General features: G+C 45.9%; 2 protein-coding genes across 7 annotated transcripts; both read left to right on the forward strand.

Annotated features, from left to right (window-relative positions):
• Positions 1–33: 33 nt before the first annotated feature.
• mrpl10 (mitochondrial ribosomal protein L10) lies at positions 34–3,216 on the forward strand. Its single transcript, XM_061809938.1, has 5 exons — positions 34–106; positions 1,006–1,178; positions 1,289–1,453; positions 1,531–1,675; positions 2,578–3,216. The coding sequence occupies exons 1-5, from the start codon at positions 67–69 to the stop codon at positions 2,787–2,789; spliced, it is 735 nt and encodes a 244-aa protein (XP_061665922.1). The 5' UTR covers positions 34–66; the 3' UTR covers positions 2,790–3,216.
• Positions 2,815–17,251, forward strand: osbpl7 (oxysterol binding protein-like 7). Of its 6 annotated transcripts, none has more exons than XM_061809932.1 (22): positions 2,815–2,859; positions 3,646–3,748; positions 6,958–7,135; positions 7,241–7,384; positions 7,467–7,520; positions 8,109–8,222; positions 8,336–8,582; positions 8,752–8,870; positions 8,947–9,066; positions 9,410–9,563; positions 10,712–10,815; positions 10,885–11,053; positions 11,192–11,338; positions 11,414–11,550; positions 13,100–13,237; positions 14,215–14,278; positions 14,374–14,452; positions 14,530–14,674; positions 14,783–14,933; positions 15,029–15,155; positions 15,557–15,679; positions 16,833–17,251. In XM_061809932.1, exons 3-22 carry the CDS (start codon positions 7,004–7,006, stop codon positions 16,939–16,941), a joined length of 2,577 nt encoding a protein of 858 aa, XP_061665916.1. In that variant the 5' UTR covers positions 2,815–2,859; positions 3,646–3,748; positions 6,958–7,003; the 3' UTR covers positions 16,942–17,251. The 6 variants fall into 6 exon arrangements, with proteins under 6 accessions (XP_061665916.1, XP_061665917.1, XP_061665913.1 ...); XM_061809933.1 differs by having other exon boundaries at positions 8,947–9,036; XM_061809929.1 differs by having other exon boundaries at positions 10,712–11,053.
• The last annotated feature ends 1,447 nt before the right edge of the window (positions 17,252–18,698 follow it).

Raw genomic sequence — 18,698 nt, forward strand, 5'->3', positions numbered from 1 at the left:
AAAAATAAATGGTAGCTATGATTCTGAATGCAGCATTGTGCGTCACTTCCGCAAGACCTGCTAGACATGGCGGCGACCTTGTGTGGGAAATTATTACCCCAAAAAGGTAATATAGCTTTTTACTATACACTACATGTATGTTAACATTTTTTAAAATTTCCAATATTAGGGGTAATCCTACTGCTATAACGCTGCTAACCGGTGAGAGTAGTTAACATGCAATGTTCATAAGTGCAGCAGTTGCTAAGCTAGCCGGTTTGATATTGGAAATGGACTGTAAAAAAAAATAAGGGATCTAAATGCAATCAGGTTTGGATTCATTTACGTATTCCTTGTTTCCTAATAAACGATTTTTACACAGTGAACATCAGAGTTCACGCATCAGTCAAAAGGAAAAAAATTGTTTTCCAACAATACTTGGGCGCATCGTTAGTTGCGTCATTGCTGTCTCACAATGATGACGTAATAAACGAATTAAAAAATAAGACAAAATAAACGTATTATTCATGCGAAATTACATGTGTACCCATCCAAATTTGGGCATTTATTTCTTGAGAACTAAACCAGAATCAATACATCTCAAAAAAAAAATTTAGTTATTTTTTTGCACCTCATTTGTATTATTTTTATCTATTACAGACTATTGTCTGGTGTTGTTTTCCTATAAATGTACTATTTTTGAATAATTCTCATTTTCTTAACAGACAATACATTTTATGAACTTCTTTCAACCAATTATGATTTACAGTTATTAAAAAAAAACACTATCTGAGTTTGTTGCTCCACTTACATAAAAAAATTTGCTTCGCTAATCATTAACTTTGAAATTGTACCCCATCAAAGTTTTAAATTATTATCCCATGTTCAAAAAGAAAGATTTAAAAAAAAATTCTTTTCTCGTGGCCAATTATGATGTATGAATTTATTTTTTTTCTTCTTTGCTTATTTATACTTGCACATTTGCTAATTTGCCAACCGCCATCCAACGCCGTTTCTTCCTCCCAGGATGGCTCCCCTTAACCCAGAGCGTTCGACACGGCTCCAAAGCGGTCACCCGCCACAGGAAACCCATGCACATTCTCAAACAGAAGCTGTTAGCTGTGACGCGCTACATCCCCCCGAAACCGGCTCATCCTCCTGGCGCGTACCCGAGCCAAGCTGATATGCTCAAGGAGGAGGTGACAAGCCTTTAAATATTATCAATAAACATTTTGTTTTGTTCTGGTAGTGTTTTAAAAAGCGAACTGTGCCAGTCAAGAAGTGTCAGAAAAAGGTTCCCTGTTTCCAGGAGATTCCCTTGATGAGGCTGCTGAAGCGAGACGTGGAGGCGGTCTTCCGCGACTGCAAGATGGTGGCCGTGGCGCAGAACAACGGCTCCACGTCTGATGGCATGATAATGCTCCAGCACCGGTTCCACAAGCACGGGATTAAAATCAAATTCTTCCCCAACCAGGTAAACGACCGCGACAGCTTGGAAGCCTTGACACTGCTGCAGTTTATTTATTTTTGTATGCGCGTGTTGGTGTGCAGGTGATGCGCTCGTTCCTCAGCGAGAGCATCTACGGCGGCATGGCGCCGCTGTTCTTGGGGCCCACGGTGCTGTTCACCAGCAAGGAGCCCAAGGTTAAGGAGATGTTGGCCACGCTAAGGGTCAGCCCACAGATGGTTCTACTCGGTAACTTTCATGCTTTGTATTACCGTAATTTCCGGCCGACAAGCCGCAACTTTTTTCACACGCTTTCAACCCTGCGGTGATGCGACGCTAGCGTTAGGGCACCTGGTTATAACCCACGGTGCACAGAAAGACTTCAATGCTAGCATTAGCGTGGCGCTAGCGTTAGCGCACATGGTTATAACCCTGTGTACACAGTTTAACGCTAGCACCGTGCTAACGCTAGCTCCGCGCTAGCATTAGCGTAGCACTAGCGTTAAACTCTTTCTGTGTATCAAGGCTTATAACCAGGTGAGCTCTGTCGTACGGTTTATTTGGTGCCGCGACGCTAGCGTTAGCGCACCTGGTTATAACCCACGGTGCACAGAAAGACTTTAATGCTAGCGCCATGCTAATGCTAGCCCTGCGCTAGTGTTAGCATGATTCTACTCGGTAACTTCTATGTGTTACTTTCATGCTTTATAGTGCCATAATTTCTGGCCTACAAGCCACGACTTTTACACACGCTTTCAACCCTGCGGTTTATGTGGTGATCCGGCGCTAGCGTTATTAGCATGGCGCTAGCGTTAAACTCTTTCTGTGTATCAAGGCTTATAACCAGGTGAGCTCTGTCGTTTGTGTGGTGATTCAACGCTAGCGTTAGCGCACCTGGTTATAACCCACGGTACACAGAAAGACTTTAATGCTAGTGCCGTGCTAATGCTAGCCCCGAGCTAGCATCAGCGTGCGCTAGAGTTAGCGCGGCGCTAGCGTTAGTGCACCTGCTTCTAACCCTCCGTACACAGAAAGAGTTTAACGCTACCCCGTGCTAACGCTAGCATTAGCGTGGCTCTGGCATTAAACTTTCTCTGTATCAAGGCTTCTAACTCGGTGGGTCGGGATAAAAATCTGTCCGTGCTCGACAGGCGCATGCGTCGACAACACGCTGCTGAGCGCGCAAGGCTTGGCGAGCTACGCCAGGCTGCCGTCGGCCGCCGCGGTCCAGGGCGAGCTGCTGGGCGGTCTGAGCGCGCCGGCGTCGCAGACCGGTTCCTTGCTGCAGCGTCACCCCGCCCGCCTGACCGCGCTGCTGCAGCAGTACGCGGCGGAGCGGGCCGAAGCGGAGGAGACTTCGTGAAAGGAGGAACGTTCCGGGACGTTGAGGAAACGCGGGTGTCCCTAACAGACTGCTTCCGTGATTTAATCAGGTCTTTATCATCTTGTCATTGTTATCTACATTAAAGGAGTTTTGTGACTGTTTTGGGGCTTACTTGAATGTTCAAATTCTCTTTCCCCTTTGCCATTAATCCGTTCCAGATTTTATTTAAAAAAAAACAAAAAAAAAAAACGTCTGGAATGATGGTAAATACCATGTAAAGAATTAAACAGTTTTTGCACCACTTTTGAATCAGGTGTAGTAACATTAGTCCTTCTTCAAAGTGTATAAAGAACATATGCCTGTATGAAATTGTTTGCCCTACATGTGTTGCGCCACCATTTCTTTAAATATCCTCTGCTTGTTATAACACTAATGCTAGTTGTTAACACATCGGGCACTTATTATTATTACGCAAAATTGAATTTCCCAATGTACTGAACAACTATGTGTATCTTGAAAAATGTGTAAATCAGGTCATTTTTATTTCCAAATTGTATGATAACAATAATAAGATCTAGTTTACAGTGATACCAAAAGTGAGCATTCAGAATCAAGTGTCTGGTGAGATGGACTTGTGATAACACCTTGTGGCCTGTAGGTGGCGTGAAGCACCAAGTACCTGAGCGGGCGACGGCTCCTGGGCCGCTAATCCTCAAGATTAGCGCGTTAATCTGAGGGTGCAGTGCACCCCCCCCCCACCCCCCCCGCAAGGCCTTGCTGTAATTCCCACTAATGCGGATCAGATCCCGGTCCGGGCCTCGTGAGCGCGCATCCCGGACAGCAAAGTGATTGACGCGTGGGTGTGTGTGTGTGTGTGTGTGTGTGTGTGTGGAAGTGGTTGACAAGCGCGGCGCACCTGACGGTTCTGGTTCTGATGCATTGGACCCCCTCCGGAGGCTCGTGAAGGACGGACCATGATCCACGCAGCTGAGGTCCAGGTTGGACTCAAATCATGCTCATGTGTTCTTATTTTATTCGCTTAAACACCAAAACAGTGAAATAATTAATGCATTGTTTGTATTTAATATGGCTAAATTACAGCAATTATTTACTAAATATAGCAGCATTATATTCAGCTCATCATAATCAATCTCGCATTATGCAGCCCCACGCCTCTCTCTAAATTGTATAGTAAACAATTTTACTGAAATGAAGATTTGTGTTAGATAAGCGATTTATTTAAATTTATTAATAACAACAAACAGTTTAACATATGGTAGGGAGTGCTCTATATTTAATGTTAAGCTTCAATATATTTTCATATATGATTTCAAGATGACAAGTGTTATTAAAATGGGTTTATTTTTTGGGGGCCTTCTAATTTACGTTTTGAAAATCAATTGTACACAGTGAGAACAACTGTCATAATTTATGCTACAATATTTTAAAGGCTACAATTATGTTTTGGGATCTGTTACTAAGTGCAAGAAAAAAATGTATTTGTTTAATTACGGATGTAAAATGAACAGTACATATACTTTCCCATCTACATGATGATACCACATGATTGCCTCAATTGATTACTAGCGTATTCAGTCAGGGTTTTTATTGGATATAGGCATGAAATATGTATTTGTCAACTTCCTGTGGCCTTTTGCTCTTGTATCAAAGTTTTTTTTTTTGCCATTCTTAGTATTATTATGGAGTCTTATATGAAAGTTTAACAGTGAGATGCAGAATATTTTGCCACTAGTTGAAGATCAGACCACGATACCTGTTATTCGTTCAATAATAATAATAATAACAATCCACTACATTAGTGTCCAAGTCAGTTTTATGGGGCCTTTGCGGTGGCGTTGTCACCTTAAAAGGCTTTAAATGAAATCCCCTCCGATGACATCACGTCACTCGACCGGAGCGGTCGACGTTATCTCGGAAATAACGCGACGTTTCTGGCCCGTACGGTCACGATGGTGCTGAGATATCTGCGTAGGTGTGACAACCGCACGCTGTAACGAAAGTGCTGATGTTTTCGAAATAAGCGAAAGCGCCCCGGTTAGCCAGCGGAAACGCTTCGGCCGACGTGTTGCGTTGGATGAGGAACTTTCAGTAAAAAGTGGTGCTCAGCGATGACGATAACTGATATCAGATGGAACAAAGAGGCCCCAGAACATAACAGCGACGCCACGTTTCACAGGAGGGACAGTGTTCTTTTATTAATACGCTTCATTTCCTTGTTAGTGTAAGCAGCTCACATAAGCAGGAACCCACTTTGAACTGCACAGTTTTCGGCCTTAAAAGTGGAAACTCTTGCTCTTGTGGGCGTCGTCACAGCTGATTTACATCCCGTCCAATGGAAGCGGCTCCTTTCATTCCCTTTAAAAGCACCGTTATACATCTCGACACGTGGGAGAGGGTGCAGCCTTCTGTAAAACTGGTGAATTGCCCAACTGTAGTTCAACAAAAAACAAAAAAAAAAAACCTTGATGAGTTTTACAAGTCAGTGAGTTCACCAACAAATCCTCTCATGCCATTTCCTCCTCCTCCTCCTCCCGCGAGGTGACTTTCTCGCGTCCCACTTATGTAACACAGCATTCAGACGTACTGGGACGCCCGCGGGAAGGGAAATGCGAAGATCATGTGAACTTCTTGTGAGATCCATCCAAGCATGCCTTGAATGATATTTGCTTTGCGCACTAGAAAACATGACTTCCCTTAAATATTAATTGTAGTCCAAAATGAGCGATTAACCTGGACTGGTCGTCTTTAGATTGATTTATTGATCGAGTTGGATGATCCGCGTCTAAATACTTTTGTCTATGTCAGCGATTCCCAACCCCCCGTGTCATTATTTCAGTATTTCTTGCAATATTTTGTCGTTGTTGTTGTTGTTTGTGCCGTGAGGTTTCAGTCAATTTGCGTCAGCGAGTGCACGCGTTGCAGCACGCGGTTACCCGTGTAGCTAAAAGTGTCTGCCTGAAAAACCAATTAAGGCAAAGTTAGTAATCCTCCCGGCGGCCACGCCGGGACGTGTCGGAGACGCTAATAGCGGCACGTGTCCCGGCATCTTTCAACCGGTCGCCTCTTCGCGGTCGACAGTATGCGACTTGATCGTCTTTCGGTGGCGGAGAAAGATTAGACCTTCATTCTCCTTAAAGGGCCACGGACATACCTAGAAAAATACATATAGCGTTCTTCACTTCAATGTCAATAAAAAAAAATCATCCGTGCGCAAAGTTGCGAAAGTCTCACTCGACATCCAAGCGGTGGCCATATTGCCTGAAACGTCATCGGCAGACGTCACAGCGGGACGTTCGCCATTGAAAACACCCGCTATGGGAGAGGAACAGCGGAGATTTTCGGGTTTTCCCCGACGCCCCGTCTATCAGGGAAGCTCTTTTCGAAGAAGAGAACATCTCACAATCGAGGCAATATTACCCTATCGTTTCGAGCCATATTTAGATGATATGCGGATCACTTCTAACTAACAACAGCGTCCCGACAGCGTGGCAGTATGTAACGTACTCAGCCGCGAGCAAGGACAACTGTGCAATCCATTTTTCACGATGTACCAGGTCTTTTGGAAAGTGTGAAGAGCGAATCCATCCTACCGAGTGTTCGAGCGATATCCAAGAGTACAACAAGCCGGCATTTTGGCTAACACGAAGGAACAAAGAGCTAACTTTCCGCAGGTAAAACTGGTGTAAACACACGAACCCGCCTGAGTGGGCGTCAGCTAACGTCACTTCCTGCTTCTTCTCCAAAACAAATCAAGAGGATTTTCATGGCGAGAGTTACAAAAAAACATATTTGTCAAAATCATGTCGTGTGGTGAAAAAACGGATGGGTCGATTCTGGCTGTCTTTTTTTTTTTTTTTTTTCGTGCCAGTAGTCCTTTAAGTAGAACATTATAGTGGTAAGGGAGACATTATGCATTTTTTTCCTTTAAAATATTTGTCTTAAATTTCCTATAAAGTTAGAAAAGATTTCTCTTAAATTTGACAAAGCCCAGAGAAGAGTGTTATTAACGATCCTGCCAAATATGAACGATTAAAAATAAGAACACCAACAGCACAAAATGCATCTTGAAAGTCCATCCATCCATTTTCTTAGCCGCTTATCCTCACGGGGGTATTATGCCTGCGCATCCCTTATATTGTGCCGGTTCATTTTACTAATCACGCCACACCGTCGTCGCCCCCCGCAGGCGGTCGGCGGCCTACATCGCGTCAGACACTGACGTCAGGAACAAAATGAATTCGCACGGCCCGGCCCTCAATCGCAGCCAGTCGCTGGCGAGCGGCCTGGAGAAGTCGTCGCCCACCTGGACGAAAGCTCCTCACTCCCGGAGCAGCAGCACGCTGTCGTCCCGACACTCGCGGCAGGTAAGTTAAGTTTTCTTTCGGCTTGTCCTGCGCCTCGGAAAACATCGGAATTAAAAAAAAAAAATAGATATCAATGGAGCTCAATTTGATCATTTCTTCTTTCAGCTGATCAAAGACTGGGAAGTGGTTGAGGACGTCCAAGTCGAAGCGAACGCCGCCGGGAAGCATCCTCAGGAGATGAACACTCCGGGGGTGTGTGAGGGTTACCTTCTCAAGAGGAGGAAGTGGCCCCTAAAAGGCTGGCACAAGGTGAGCAAAACAAAATCGGCATCGAACAATTGATTTTAAATGTCTTATCGTTCCAAAAATATGACCATTTATCTCCACACAGCGATACTTTGTCCTGGAAGGAGGGATCTTGAGATACTGCAAAAATCAACAAGATGTAAGTACGTCATGTAAACACCTGAGCTCACATGGAAGCGTCAAACGTCGCGATTTTAACAAACTACCACTGTGAACGCATCATCCAACGTCCATAAATGCATCACGCGAACACAAAATGTTCAAATATCACACTTAAACATCTGCAATATGGAAGCATGGTACAATATTGCTTGGAACACAAGCTAGCGCATCGAATGCTAAGATATAATGCTAACACGCAGGTGTCAAACACGAGGCTCCCGGGGGCCAGATCTGGCCCGCCACGTGATTTTATGTGGCCCGCGAAGCCGAATCTAGACCGTCAATTTCCACGGTTCTTGTAAAAATCTGTACCAAAATTTCAAATGGTCACGTATCATAAATGATAAAGTTGAGATATTACAATTTTTTTTTCGTGTTACCAAACGGGAAATAGTCAAATACCGCCGATTTCTGATTCTAAAACTAGTTCATAAATTGATGTAAGTATGACGAGATGATGAAATAGTTTTGTTCCACAGTCATAACGGCCCCCTGAGGGAAACCGGAACGACAATGCGGCCCGCGAGAAAAATGAATTTGACACCCCTATGCTAACCGCTAACAGGTGTCTATCGGAAGAGTGCAGGGCTCTCTGGACATCAGCAGCGCCGTCATGTCCATCAACAAGAAGTCCAATCGGATCGACTTGGACGCGGGCGACATTCTGTATCACATGAAGGTGAGCGTCACATTTTTACACCTGGAAAAAATACATTTATAAATACATTTTATCGATGAGAATGCGTCACTGATGCTGCAAAGCGACGGAAAATGTTTCCCGTGCGCTTGAAGGCAAAGAGCCACGAGCTCTTCTACATTTGGGTGACCAAGCTGCAGGCGCACCGCTCGTACAAGAAGAACGAAGCGGCGGCGCACGGCGCCGTCCGCGACAACGGACACCCGCAGGCGCTCGCGCCCGACGTCGGCTTCCTCTGCGGGCAGCCCAAGTGTTTTGCGCAGGCCTCCGCCAAAGCCGCCGCCGACAGCAAAGTGTCGGCGTGGCTGCAGCAGAGTCCTCCCCCTGACACCTGCGCGCAAGGTATGCAGCCGCCATTTTTAATTTTGCCGTTATAACAATTTCTTTCCATTTGGATGCGGTACAAACGTTGTATTGATCACGACGGCGCCGCCTTGTGCTCGCAAACGCGCAATTGTCGACGGTTACGACCCGGGAGAGCCACGCGCCGCTTCACTCGATGTCTTTCCAGAACTGGACCGTTGCACTTTGGACCTTTCCGAACTGAGCCGGCTGATCCAGAGGCTGCGGCAGCTGGAGGCGGGCCAGACGTTCACAAACGGGGAACTGCAGCGTATCATCAGCACGCAGGTGCCGACGTTAGCGTTCTCCCGAATATTATATTTCAAACGTCATCGTCTCGTCTTTTGGGGGTGTTGGAGTGTAGAACCTTTCCCTGGAGAAGCCGAAGAAGCAAAAGCCGGGAAGAGTTTGGGGTCACTCGCGAACACTCTCCAGAGTTGAAGCGCTGGGAATGGTGAGAAGACACGTATGGACAGAAGAATTGGTACTCAGTTCTTAAGTCACTCGCTTGTGCCTGAATCTGAAATGTTTTCGTGAGCCGTGTAACTGTGTGTACGTGCTGTGTAGCGGTTTCCGAGCGTACCAAGTGATAATTACCTTTCCGATTCAAAAGCCTGTTCGCCGGATGACAAAATCGGTGAGTGTTTAGTGGGCAGATCCCGAGACGTGCGCCCGTGTTGTGGCTTTTCCTTCTCCGCCCATCCGCACCAGGCACTGTATCTAGCCCCGCCCCCCCCCCCCCCTTTTAGGTACCCGCGGGTGCCGAACGGTGTGTATTTTGGGCGCTTTTTTCCTTCACACTTTTGGTGGTGTTGTCTTTTGTTCAGTTATCCTCCGGCCCCCTAAGCGGCTCCTCCCACTTCGGCGCCTCCGTCCCGTCCATCCCGGACTACGTCTACTCCCAGCTGTCCCCCCCCAACGCCGTCGCATCTGCCGAGGGCAAGCAGATCCAGCGGGACATCTGCGCCGTGTCCCTGCGAGGTCAGACCCACACAAACACAGATGGGGAAAAAAAGGAATACATTTGACGTCCAACACGTATTTATACATATTATGGCCATCTAGATATTACTTTGTAGCTACAAAAGTCATTTTTTGTTGTTGTGGAAGCTTGCCGCAGGTCTTATCTGGTTAGTCAGGGTTGGAGTAAATATGAGAGTTAAGTACCATAATTCCCGGCCTACAGAGCGCATCTAGTTATAAGCCTCACACAGTACATTTGTAAAGGAAATACCGTTTGGTACATACATACGCCGCACCTGTGTAAAATACATAAAAACAGATGGATCACTCACACATGTTTTTTCATGCAACCCACAGAGAATTATAAAGCGTCCTGCAATACTCGTATTGATTTAGCCTTTTTTTTCCCCCCCAAAAAAATATTTACAAAAAAATTGTACTAACTTTAATTTAGTTCTTCTCCATTTATTGGATTAAATACCTTAATTTCCAGCCAACAAGCCGCGACTTTTCTTTCACACGCTTTCAACCCTGCGGTTTATGCGGCGCTAGCATTAGCGCGCCTGGTTGTAAGCCTTGGTACAAAGAAAGAGTTTAACGCTAGCGTCGTGTTAACGGTAGTGCCGTGCTAATGCTAGCGCCGGACTAGCGTTAAACTCCTACTGTGTACCGAAGCTTATAAACAGGTGCGCTCTGTCGGCCGGGAATTACAGTAAATAGTAATAGCTTTATTATAAATTATGCTGTAAAAAATATTTACAAATTAAATAATGTGGTGAATTAATTATAGATAAATTATTGAACTATAAATTTTAAAGAGAGATATTTACAAAGAAAGACAGTACACAGAGAGTTTAACGCTAGCGACGCCGCGCCAGCTGTAGCAGCGCTCTGCTAACACCTCCACGCTAACAGGGCCGGTTAAAAAAAAACATCCTGGTAAAAATCACTGAGACACGACAGTAAGACGCTAGCGCAGCGCTAACAGGGCCGGACTGGTAAAAGTCACTTCCTCGGCACATATATTCCACTGCTCTCAATCTAGCATTTTCCACTTGAGAGCCCAAAAATGCACAAATTAGCCACATCACCGCATAAACTGCAGGAGCGGCTTATGGGCCGGAAATTACGGTAATAAAGGTTTGCGCATTCTTCGTCATCTTCAGTCCTGGCGTCTCTCCAAACGGTCCACCACGCCCTGTGCCAAGAGAGGCAGAAGCTGCAGGAAGTCTGGGAAAACAACAACGTCCACCGACCTGACACAGATGAGGTAAAACCCCCACGAGCTCCCGACCACGCCGTCTCCTGGCGTTTTTTTTTTTTTTACCCCTTCCTGCAGGTGGCAGCAGAGAGGCGTTTGTCGCACAGGCCTCCCTCGGTGGCCGAGTCGACGGCCGAGTATTTCGACGCCAGCGACGATTTGCTCTTCGGGAGTTCCTCCGACGTGTCGGACGAGTCGGGACTGAGTGACGGAAGCACGTCCAACTCTGAACCGGAGGAAGGACATCGTGAGTCCGCTCATTTAATTTCCGTTTCATGAATGTACGTATTCATCCATTATGTAACCATATATGCCATTTATTCATTTAGAGCGGTACGATGAGATTTACGACGAATGTGACGTTTCCGCTTCCTGTTCTCGACAGTATCCGCCACTCGAAAATACCGCGCCAGCCTTTCCAGGACCCCTCACAGCATCGCACCGAAAAGTAGCGGACGCCGAACGACGCTTCCGGCGCCGTGTCCGGACAACAGCCACGTGGGCCTCATGGCGATACTCTACAACAACATCGGTCCTCGGCGCCCCCCTCCGCTCGCCATAAACGGTATGAAACGTGATAATTAATGCTACGGTTGATGTGGCGCAGGCAAAGATCTGGCTCGCGTGTCCATGCCGGCCGCCCTCAACGAGCCCGTCAACCTGCTGCAGCGGCTGTGCGAAGAGTTGGAGTACAGCCAGCTGCTGGATGCCGCTAACGCCACCGCGGACCCCTACCAGAGGATGGTATGCACGCACGCAAGCAGTACCAGTGGGGGATAAAAAAACGCGAAGTCTTTAATTTACCTACTAGTATTTGAACTTTGTTACTTCTTGAGCTCAGACTTCGCCCCTAGAACTGTATGCTATCTGTTTTGAAAGTAACCAATGGCTAGCGAATCACAATTGAATTGTTACTCTTTGTACTATGGCGAAATACCATAATTTTCCGGGTTACAGAGCGCACCGGATTATAAGGCTCACCCAGTACATTTGTCAAGGAAATACCATTTCGTACATACATAAGCCGCAAGTGCCCACATTAAAACACGAGATATTTACAAAGAAAGACGGTACACAGAAAGAGTTTTCAAAGTTTTCATACCTTAGCTTAGCTTAGCTTAACATCGTGACAACACGGTAACACAAACAGGGCTGGTTAAAAAAACAAAACAAACATACCAGTAAAAAAAAAAAAAAACAGCCGCGGCAGCTACTCAGTAGCAACACCGTGGTACAGCACTAACAGTAAAAAAAAAAAAAAACTAAATCAATAAGACGCGGCAGTAACACAACAGAAACACGCTAGCGCGGAACCAAGGCTAGCACAGCGCTAACAGAGCCGGTTGAAAAAAAAAACATACCGGTAAAAATCACTGAGACGCGGCAGTAACACAGCAGCAACAGGCTAGCACAGTGCTAATAGGGCCAGTTAAAAAAAAAAAAAACGTACCGGTAAAAATCACTGAGACGTGGTAGTAACACAGCAGCCACACACTAGCACAGTGCTAAGGCAAGCACAGCACTAACAGGGCCGGTTAAAAAAAAAAAAAAAAAAACTAAATCACTGAGACGCGGCTTTAACACAGCAGCAGCAACAGCGCTATCGCTGGCACAGCGCTAAGAGAGCTGCTTAAAAAAAACAAACGTACCGGTAAAAGTCACTTCCTCGGCACATATTCCACCGGTGTAATTCTTACCTTTTCCGCTCGAGTACCCCCTTGCGACCGGGGAAAAAAAATTAGCCGCATCAGCCGCAGGGTTGAAAGCGTATGGAAAAAAAGTCGCGGTTTATAGGCCGGAAATTACGGTAATAATCCAGTGGATGAAAAATCATACGTTATTATTTGTACGCGATCTGTTGAACCTACGAGCTCATTTTGGCTGCCGTGTCGCTGTACAGGAACGTTTTTCTTTTCAAGTGGCTTACTTGAACCAGGATCCCTCACAGCACAGGTACAATCCCAATTCCGTTTTCTTCTTCTTCGTGTTATCCTTGCAGCTAATGTGCGCTAGGCTAATAGAGCCTTCCTTTCGTGGGTAGCTTGTTTTTGGTTTGTCAAAAAAACGTTATACTGAGATTACGTAGATGTCGCTCCAGCTATTATGGGTACATGCACAGAGACTACGCGCAGTAACTCATGTTAGCGTCAGCTATAAACAGATTCAGATTTATTCATATTCACCTTTGCTACTTCCCACCTCTGACTCCAGGCAAAGGGGTTCGCTGAAGTGATCGGATAAAAATGTAAATTCTGATCAATTGGCGTTCTGACGTGCGTTGTGTCTCCATCAGGTCTACGTCGCCGCCTTCGCCATCTCGGGCTACTCCACCGCGACCTTCCGGAGCCGCTACAAGCCCTTCAACCCCGTCCTGGGCGAGACCTACGAGTGCGTGCGGGACGACCTCGGCTTTCGCTTCATCGGCGAGCAGGTCAAATCAAGAGGAAAAAAAAAAAAAGCTATTAACAATAAACTAATTCAATATTTATTCAAGGTTCACATTTAAAAAAATGTACAGATTGATCAGGCCATTTGCAGATAACGTACAAAAAATTATTATTATATATATTATCATTTTTTTTAGTCATTCTTAATTTTAACTATTATGTATAGTTGACCTGTGATTGAATTATTTAAGTGATTAAAAACAAAATCTTTGAAATTTTTTATTTTTACTAATATTTCAAGTATTCTGTAAAATAAACCAATTAAATATTTGTTTTTAAAATGGAATCGGAATATTGGAATTTCACAGAATAGATTTGCCGCCTCATTTTCAGATAAGTTTAAAAAAAAACAAGATATATGGAAAAAATAATTGCATCATTTAAAACTGTAACATTTAAAATTTATAGCAGAATAATTTATCTATAATTAATTCACCACATTATTTATTTTGCAAATATTTTTTACAGCACAATTTATAATAAAGCTATTACTATTAACCGTTATTCCCGGCCTACAGAGCGCACCTGGTTATAAGCTCCGGTACACCGTAAGAGTTTAACGCTAGTCCGGCGCTAGCATTAGCGCGGCACTACCGTTAACACGACGCTAGCATTAGCGCCGGCGCTAGCGTTAAACTCTGTCTGTGTACCAAGGCTTATAACCAGGCGCGCTAATGCTAGCGCCACATAAACCGCAGGGTTGAAAGCGTGTGAAAAAAGTCGCGACTTGCAGGCCGAAAATTATGGTATTTAATCCAATAAATGAAGAAGAACTAAATTAAAATTAGTAAAAAAAAAATTAAAAAATAATTTTTTTGGGGGGGAAAAAAGGCTAAATCAATACAACGAGTATTGTAGGACTCTTGATAATTCTCTGTGGGTTGCATGAAAGAAGAGAGCATGTTTTGTCTGTCAGTCTGTGAGTGATCCATCTGTTTTTATGTATTTTTTTATGATATAGGTGTGTCACCATCCTCCTATTTCTGCTTGCCACGCGGAATCGGAGAACTTTTGCTTCTGGCAAGGTGACGTTTCACAGCCGGAGAAGCACAAGCGGAAGCGGTTGCCGGCTTGCCGCTCAGAGTCGCTTTTTTTTTTTTTTTTTAATCTCTCACAACAGACCAGAGGTGGAAGAACAAGTTTTGGGGGAAGTCTTTGGAGATCGTGCCGACCGGAATGGTCAACGTGACGATTCCCAGGTACGCGAGACCGACGAGCGAATTCACGATTATGAGAGAGCCCCCGCGGGTGCGACCTTCGCGTTTTGCGCCGCCAGGTATGGCGATCACTACGAGTGGAACAAAGTGGTGACGTGCATCCACAACGTGCTGAGTCAGCAGCGCTACCTGGAACATTACGGGGAGGTCAGCATCCGCAACCTGAAGAGCAAGGCGTGTACCTGCAAGATCACCTTTGTCAAGGTGACCAAGTACTCGTACGACCTCCGGGAAGAAAGACGCACTCTTCCAAAAACTTCACGCGTTTTGTTTCCTCATGTTGACGGCTGACTTTCCTCCGCTCCGTTCCAGTCTCGCTACTGGGGCTCGGAGGCCAACAAGAACGAGGTCCAGGGCACCGTGCTGGACCAGAGCGGCAGCGTCATCCACCGCTTCGGAGGTCTGTGGCACGAGGGAATCTTCTGCGACACCCTGCCGACGCCCAAATGCGTCTGGAAGCCAAGTGAGTTCAAAAAATAATAACGAAAAATTGCAACATCTTTTGCCTTGTACTTCGTTCACCTCCTCACCTGTGAGTTCTTTTTCCCACCCCTGCAGACCCCCAACCCAAAGACCACCAGATCTACTACGGCTTCTCTGCCTTCGCCATGGAGCTCAACCAGCTCACGGCGGACCTCAAACCTCTGCTGCCCCCTACTGACAGTCGCCTGCGCCCCGACCAGAGGTCAGAGAATTAGCAAAACAAAGAGAGAATATTGTTTACTTTGAGTAGGAGTACTCCGTGCAAAACTACTCGAGTACTGAGTAACCGCCAACTAATGTCTGATTTATTCATTTTCAATCGCAGCATGACTGTTAAGTAGACTAAAATGTTAGATGGGAATGTGCAAATAACAAAAAAAAAGCTAAAAAAAACAAAAAATATTCATAAAATAGCACGCATAAGGCAAACGCAGCCAACAAGGAAGTCACAAACATAAACAGGAAGTCGACAAGAAAAACAGGAAGTGACAAACACAAACAGGATGTTGCGAGCACCAAAACACAAACAGGAAGCCACGCGCAGAAAAACAGAACGTCGCGAAAAAAAATCAAACTCACCCACGAAGTCGCTGTCGCGCGCAGGATGCTGGAGGAGGGCCGAGTGGACGAGACGGACAGGAAGAAAGACGACATCGAGGAGATGCAGAGGGAGAGGAGGAAGGAGCTCGCCAAGAAGGGGGAGGAGCACGTCCCGGCTTTCTTCAAGTCAGTCCGCCTTCAGACACACAAACGAGCGCATCCGTTTTGTCCGCTGGGGCGTGTCCGACGTCCAGCCCCCCCATAATTCACGATCTTGACGTGAAATCAAGCACAAATAATGCTTTGCGGCCATTTTATGCCATCTTGATGTCAAGGTACTATGTTGAGGTGTTTCATTTGGACAAAAATAGTACCCATAATTTCCGGCCTACAAGCCGTGACTTTTTTTTTTTCCCCCACACGCTTTCAAGCGCGCCGTTTATGCGGTGACGCGGCTAATTTGTGTATTTTTTTTCTAACGGCCCGCAGGCGGGCACTCGAGCGGAAGTGAAGTGACTTTGACCGGTCCTGTTAGCGCTGCGCTAGGGTTAGCGCTGTGCTAGCGTGTTGCTGGCATGTCTCAGTGATATTTGCCAGTAAGATTTATTTTAACCAGCCCTGTTAGCGTTAGTGCTAGCTTTAGCGTTAGCGCTGTGCTCGGGACTTGCTGCAGTGTTGCTGGCGTGTCTCCGTGATATTGACCGGGAAGATTTATTTTAACCGGCCCTGTTAGCGCTGGTGCTAGCGTTAGTGCTGTGCTAGCGCGTTGCTGCAGTGTTGCTGGCGTGTCTCCGTGATATTTACCCGGTAAGGTTTATAGTAACCGGCCCTGTTAGCGTTAGCGCTGTGCTAGCGTGTTGCTGCTGTGTTACTGCCATGTCGTAGTGATATTTACCGGTAACTTCTATTTTAACCAGCCCCCTTAGCGCTAGGGTTAGCGCTACCGTTAGCATTACACTCTTTTTGTGTACTGTCTTTTTTTGCACATATCTCGTGTTTCAATGTGGGCACTGGCGGCTTTTACACGGCTGCGGCGTACAGTATGTATGTACCAAATATTATTTCCTTTACGGATGTACTTGGTGAGGCTTGTAACCAGGTGTAGGCCGAGAATTACGGTACTTTGCTGCCGTCTTGTGGCATCTCGGAGTCAGGTCCTATGTGGAAGTAAGTTGAGGCGTTTCTTTTCAACAAACATTGCTTCACCTCCAACTTTGGTATCTTCGTGTCAAATTGCTATTTTGCGGTTGAGCAAAACGATGCTTTTATAGAATCTAAAAATTATGGCTTTGCACATCGCACTGATGGATTGATTTTTGCGTGCTTGTTGTTGTTTCAGAAAATCGAAAGATTCTTGCGGGCGCGACGTGTGGCTGACAAACGGAACGTACTGGAAACTTCGAGAGGATCCCGGATTTGCCAAGTTCCCGAGTGTGACGCTGTGGTGACGACGTCAACGCACGGAACAAAATCAAAAAGCACGCGTGATGCGCGGCGGAGCTAAGCGCGGATGTGCTGAACCGCTCGCGGACGCCCCTGACCGGATCATGGCCGCCCATCTCCGGTTTCGAACTTTTATAAAAACACGGCTGTCATCCCTGCAACTCAGGATTGAACTCATTTTAGGGAAAACAAAAACAAAACCAAAAAAAAAAAACACTTTTAACAGGGAACTGTATGTGAGTATAAAAAATGACATACTATGGCTCGTTTATGTTTTATTTGAAGTGGGAAAAAAATAATAACAGTACAATAATACACACTTGTGTCACTTTGAATAAATAACAGTTGTCCCCTTTAAAAAAAAAAAAAAAAAATTCATTAGAAATTGAAACTGGTGAGAGGATTATTGCTTGTTCCGTCGTGAAAATATGTGCAGCATCTCCTTTTATTTTATTTTATTTTTGGTCATTGTTGGACGCCGTCGTGACCTCAGCGTTTGCTCGGCCACCCGTGCCGCCATTTTCTATGGCGCTTGACCTTTGGCCTCGAGGGCGAGCTGGAGCTGACCGAGAGGCGGTGTACACCCTCGTCCACCATCCATCCATTTTCTTAGCCTCTTATCCTCACAAGGGTCACGGAAAGCGCCGGAGCCTATCCCAGCTGTCAACAGGCAGGAGGCGGGGCACACCCTGAACTGGTCGCCATCCAATCGCAGGCCACGGGGAGACAAACAGCCGCGCTCGAAATCACACCTTGGGGCAATTTTGGGTGTCCAATTAATGTTGCGTGCTTTCGGGATGTGGGAGGAAACCGGAGAAAAGCTACGCAGCCCCCCCCCCCATACCTCCTTGATGTTTCGTTTTTGTCTCAGACAAGTCAACCTGTGGTGGAGAAGACTTTCTCACAGACAGCCCCCCCCAGACCACTGTCGCCCTCAGGGTTGGGGGGTGGGGGGGGGGACATGGTGTCTGCGTGGTCACTTCCTGTTTTCGGCGGTGACAAGTGTCTGTTTGGCTCCAGGTGTTTTGAGTGACCCACTTTTTTTTTTCCAGCCCGCAGAAGACGGCCGGACCGCAGCGTGCAACGTTCGTCTTTCCCGCTGGCCTCAAACGCACCACGAGAGAGACGGCTCGCGACCCGACCTCCCGTCGCCACGGTAACGTTCCCCCAGCCATCAATCGGCCTCGATCTCGCTCCGTTTTGTCACCTGCTGCAAACGTTCCGCGGAATTGTTCCCTCTGGGTTTGCGTTAGAATTAACCGTAGGTACGACCCCCCCCCCCCCCACACTGGCAATGTACAGAGTGTCCACAAAGTCTTATGAATTAATTATTATTGAATTATTAAGACATGTTCAGTGTTTTGTAAATATAGATCTGGAAAATAATGAATAACACTGCAAAATGTTGACTTTTCAAACTTCAATTTACTATGAAAAAAAAGTACGGTTATAATTTTTTTATCATTGCAATCAAATATGATATGGACGAAAATGTCTGCCGCCGTTGCTCAACTTTATGAGCTTATGCCGCAACCAAGACGGCAAGAAATCGAATACTTCGAAGAATATTGCCCGTGAAAAAGTGCGTCAAATGAGGCAACGACGACAAAATGAAATTCATTTTACTTCTCAATTTGAGTTTTGTCTATTCTTTTCCTTTCATAGTAAATATGTAAAATTTTGGAGACTTTGTGGACACGCTGTGTTGCAAAAACCGATGACTCTGCACTCCCAATTAAAAGCGCTGATACGAGTATGGCAT

The sequence above is a fragment of the Syngnathoides biaculeatus genome, chromosome 22 (assembly GCF_019802595.1).
Source record: "Syngnathoides biaculeatus isolate LvHL_M chromosome 22, ASM1980259v1, whole genome shotgun sequence".
NCBI classification, from domain to species: domain Eukaryota; kingdom Metazoa; phylum Chordata; class Actinopteri; order Syngnathiformes; family Syngnathidae; genus Syngnathoides; species Syngnathoides biaculeatus.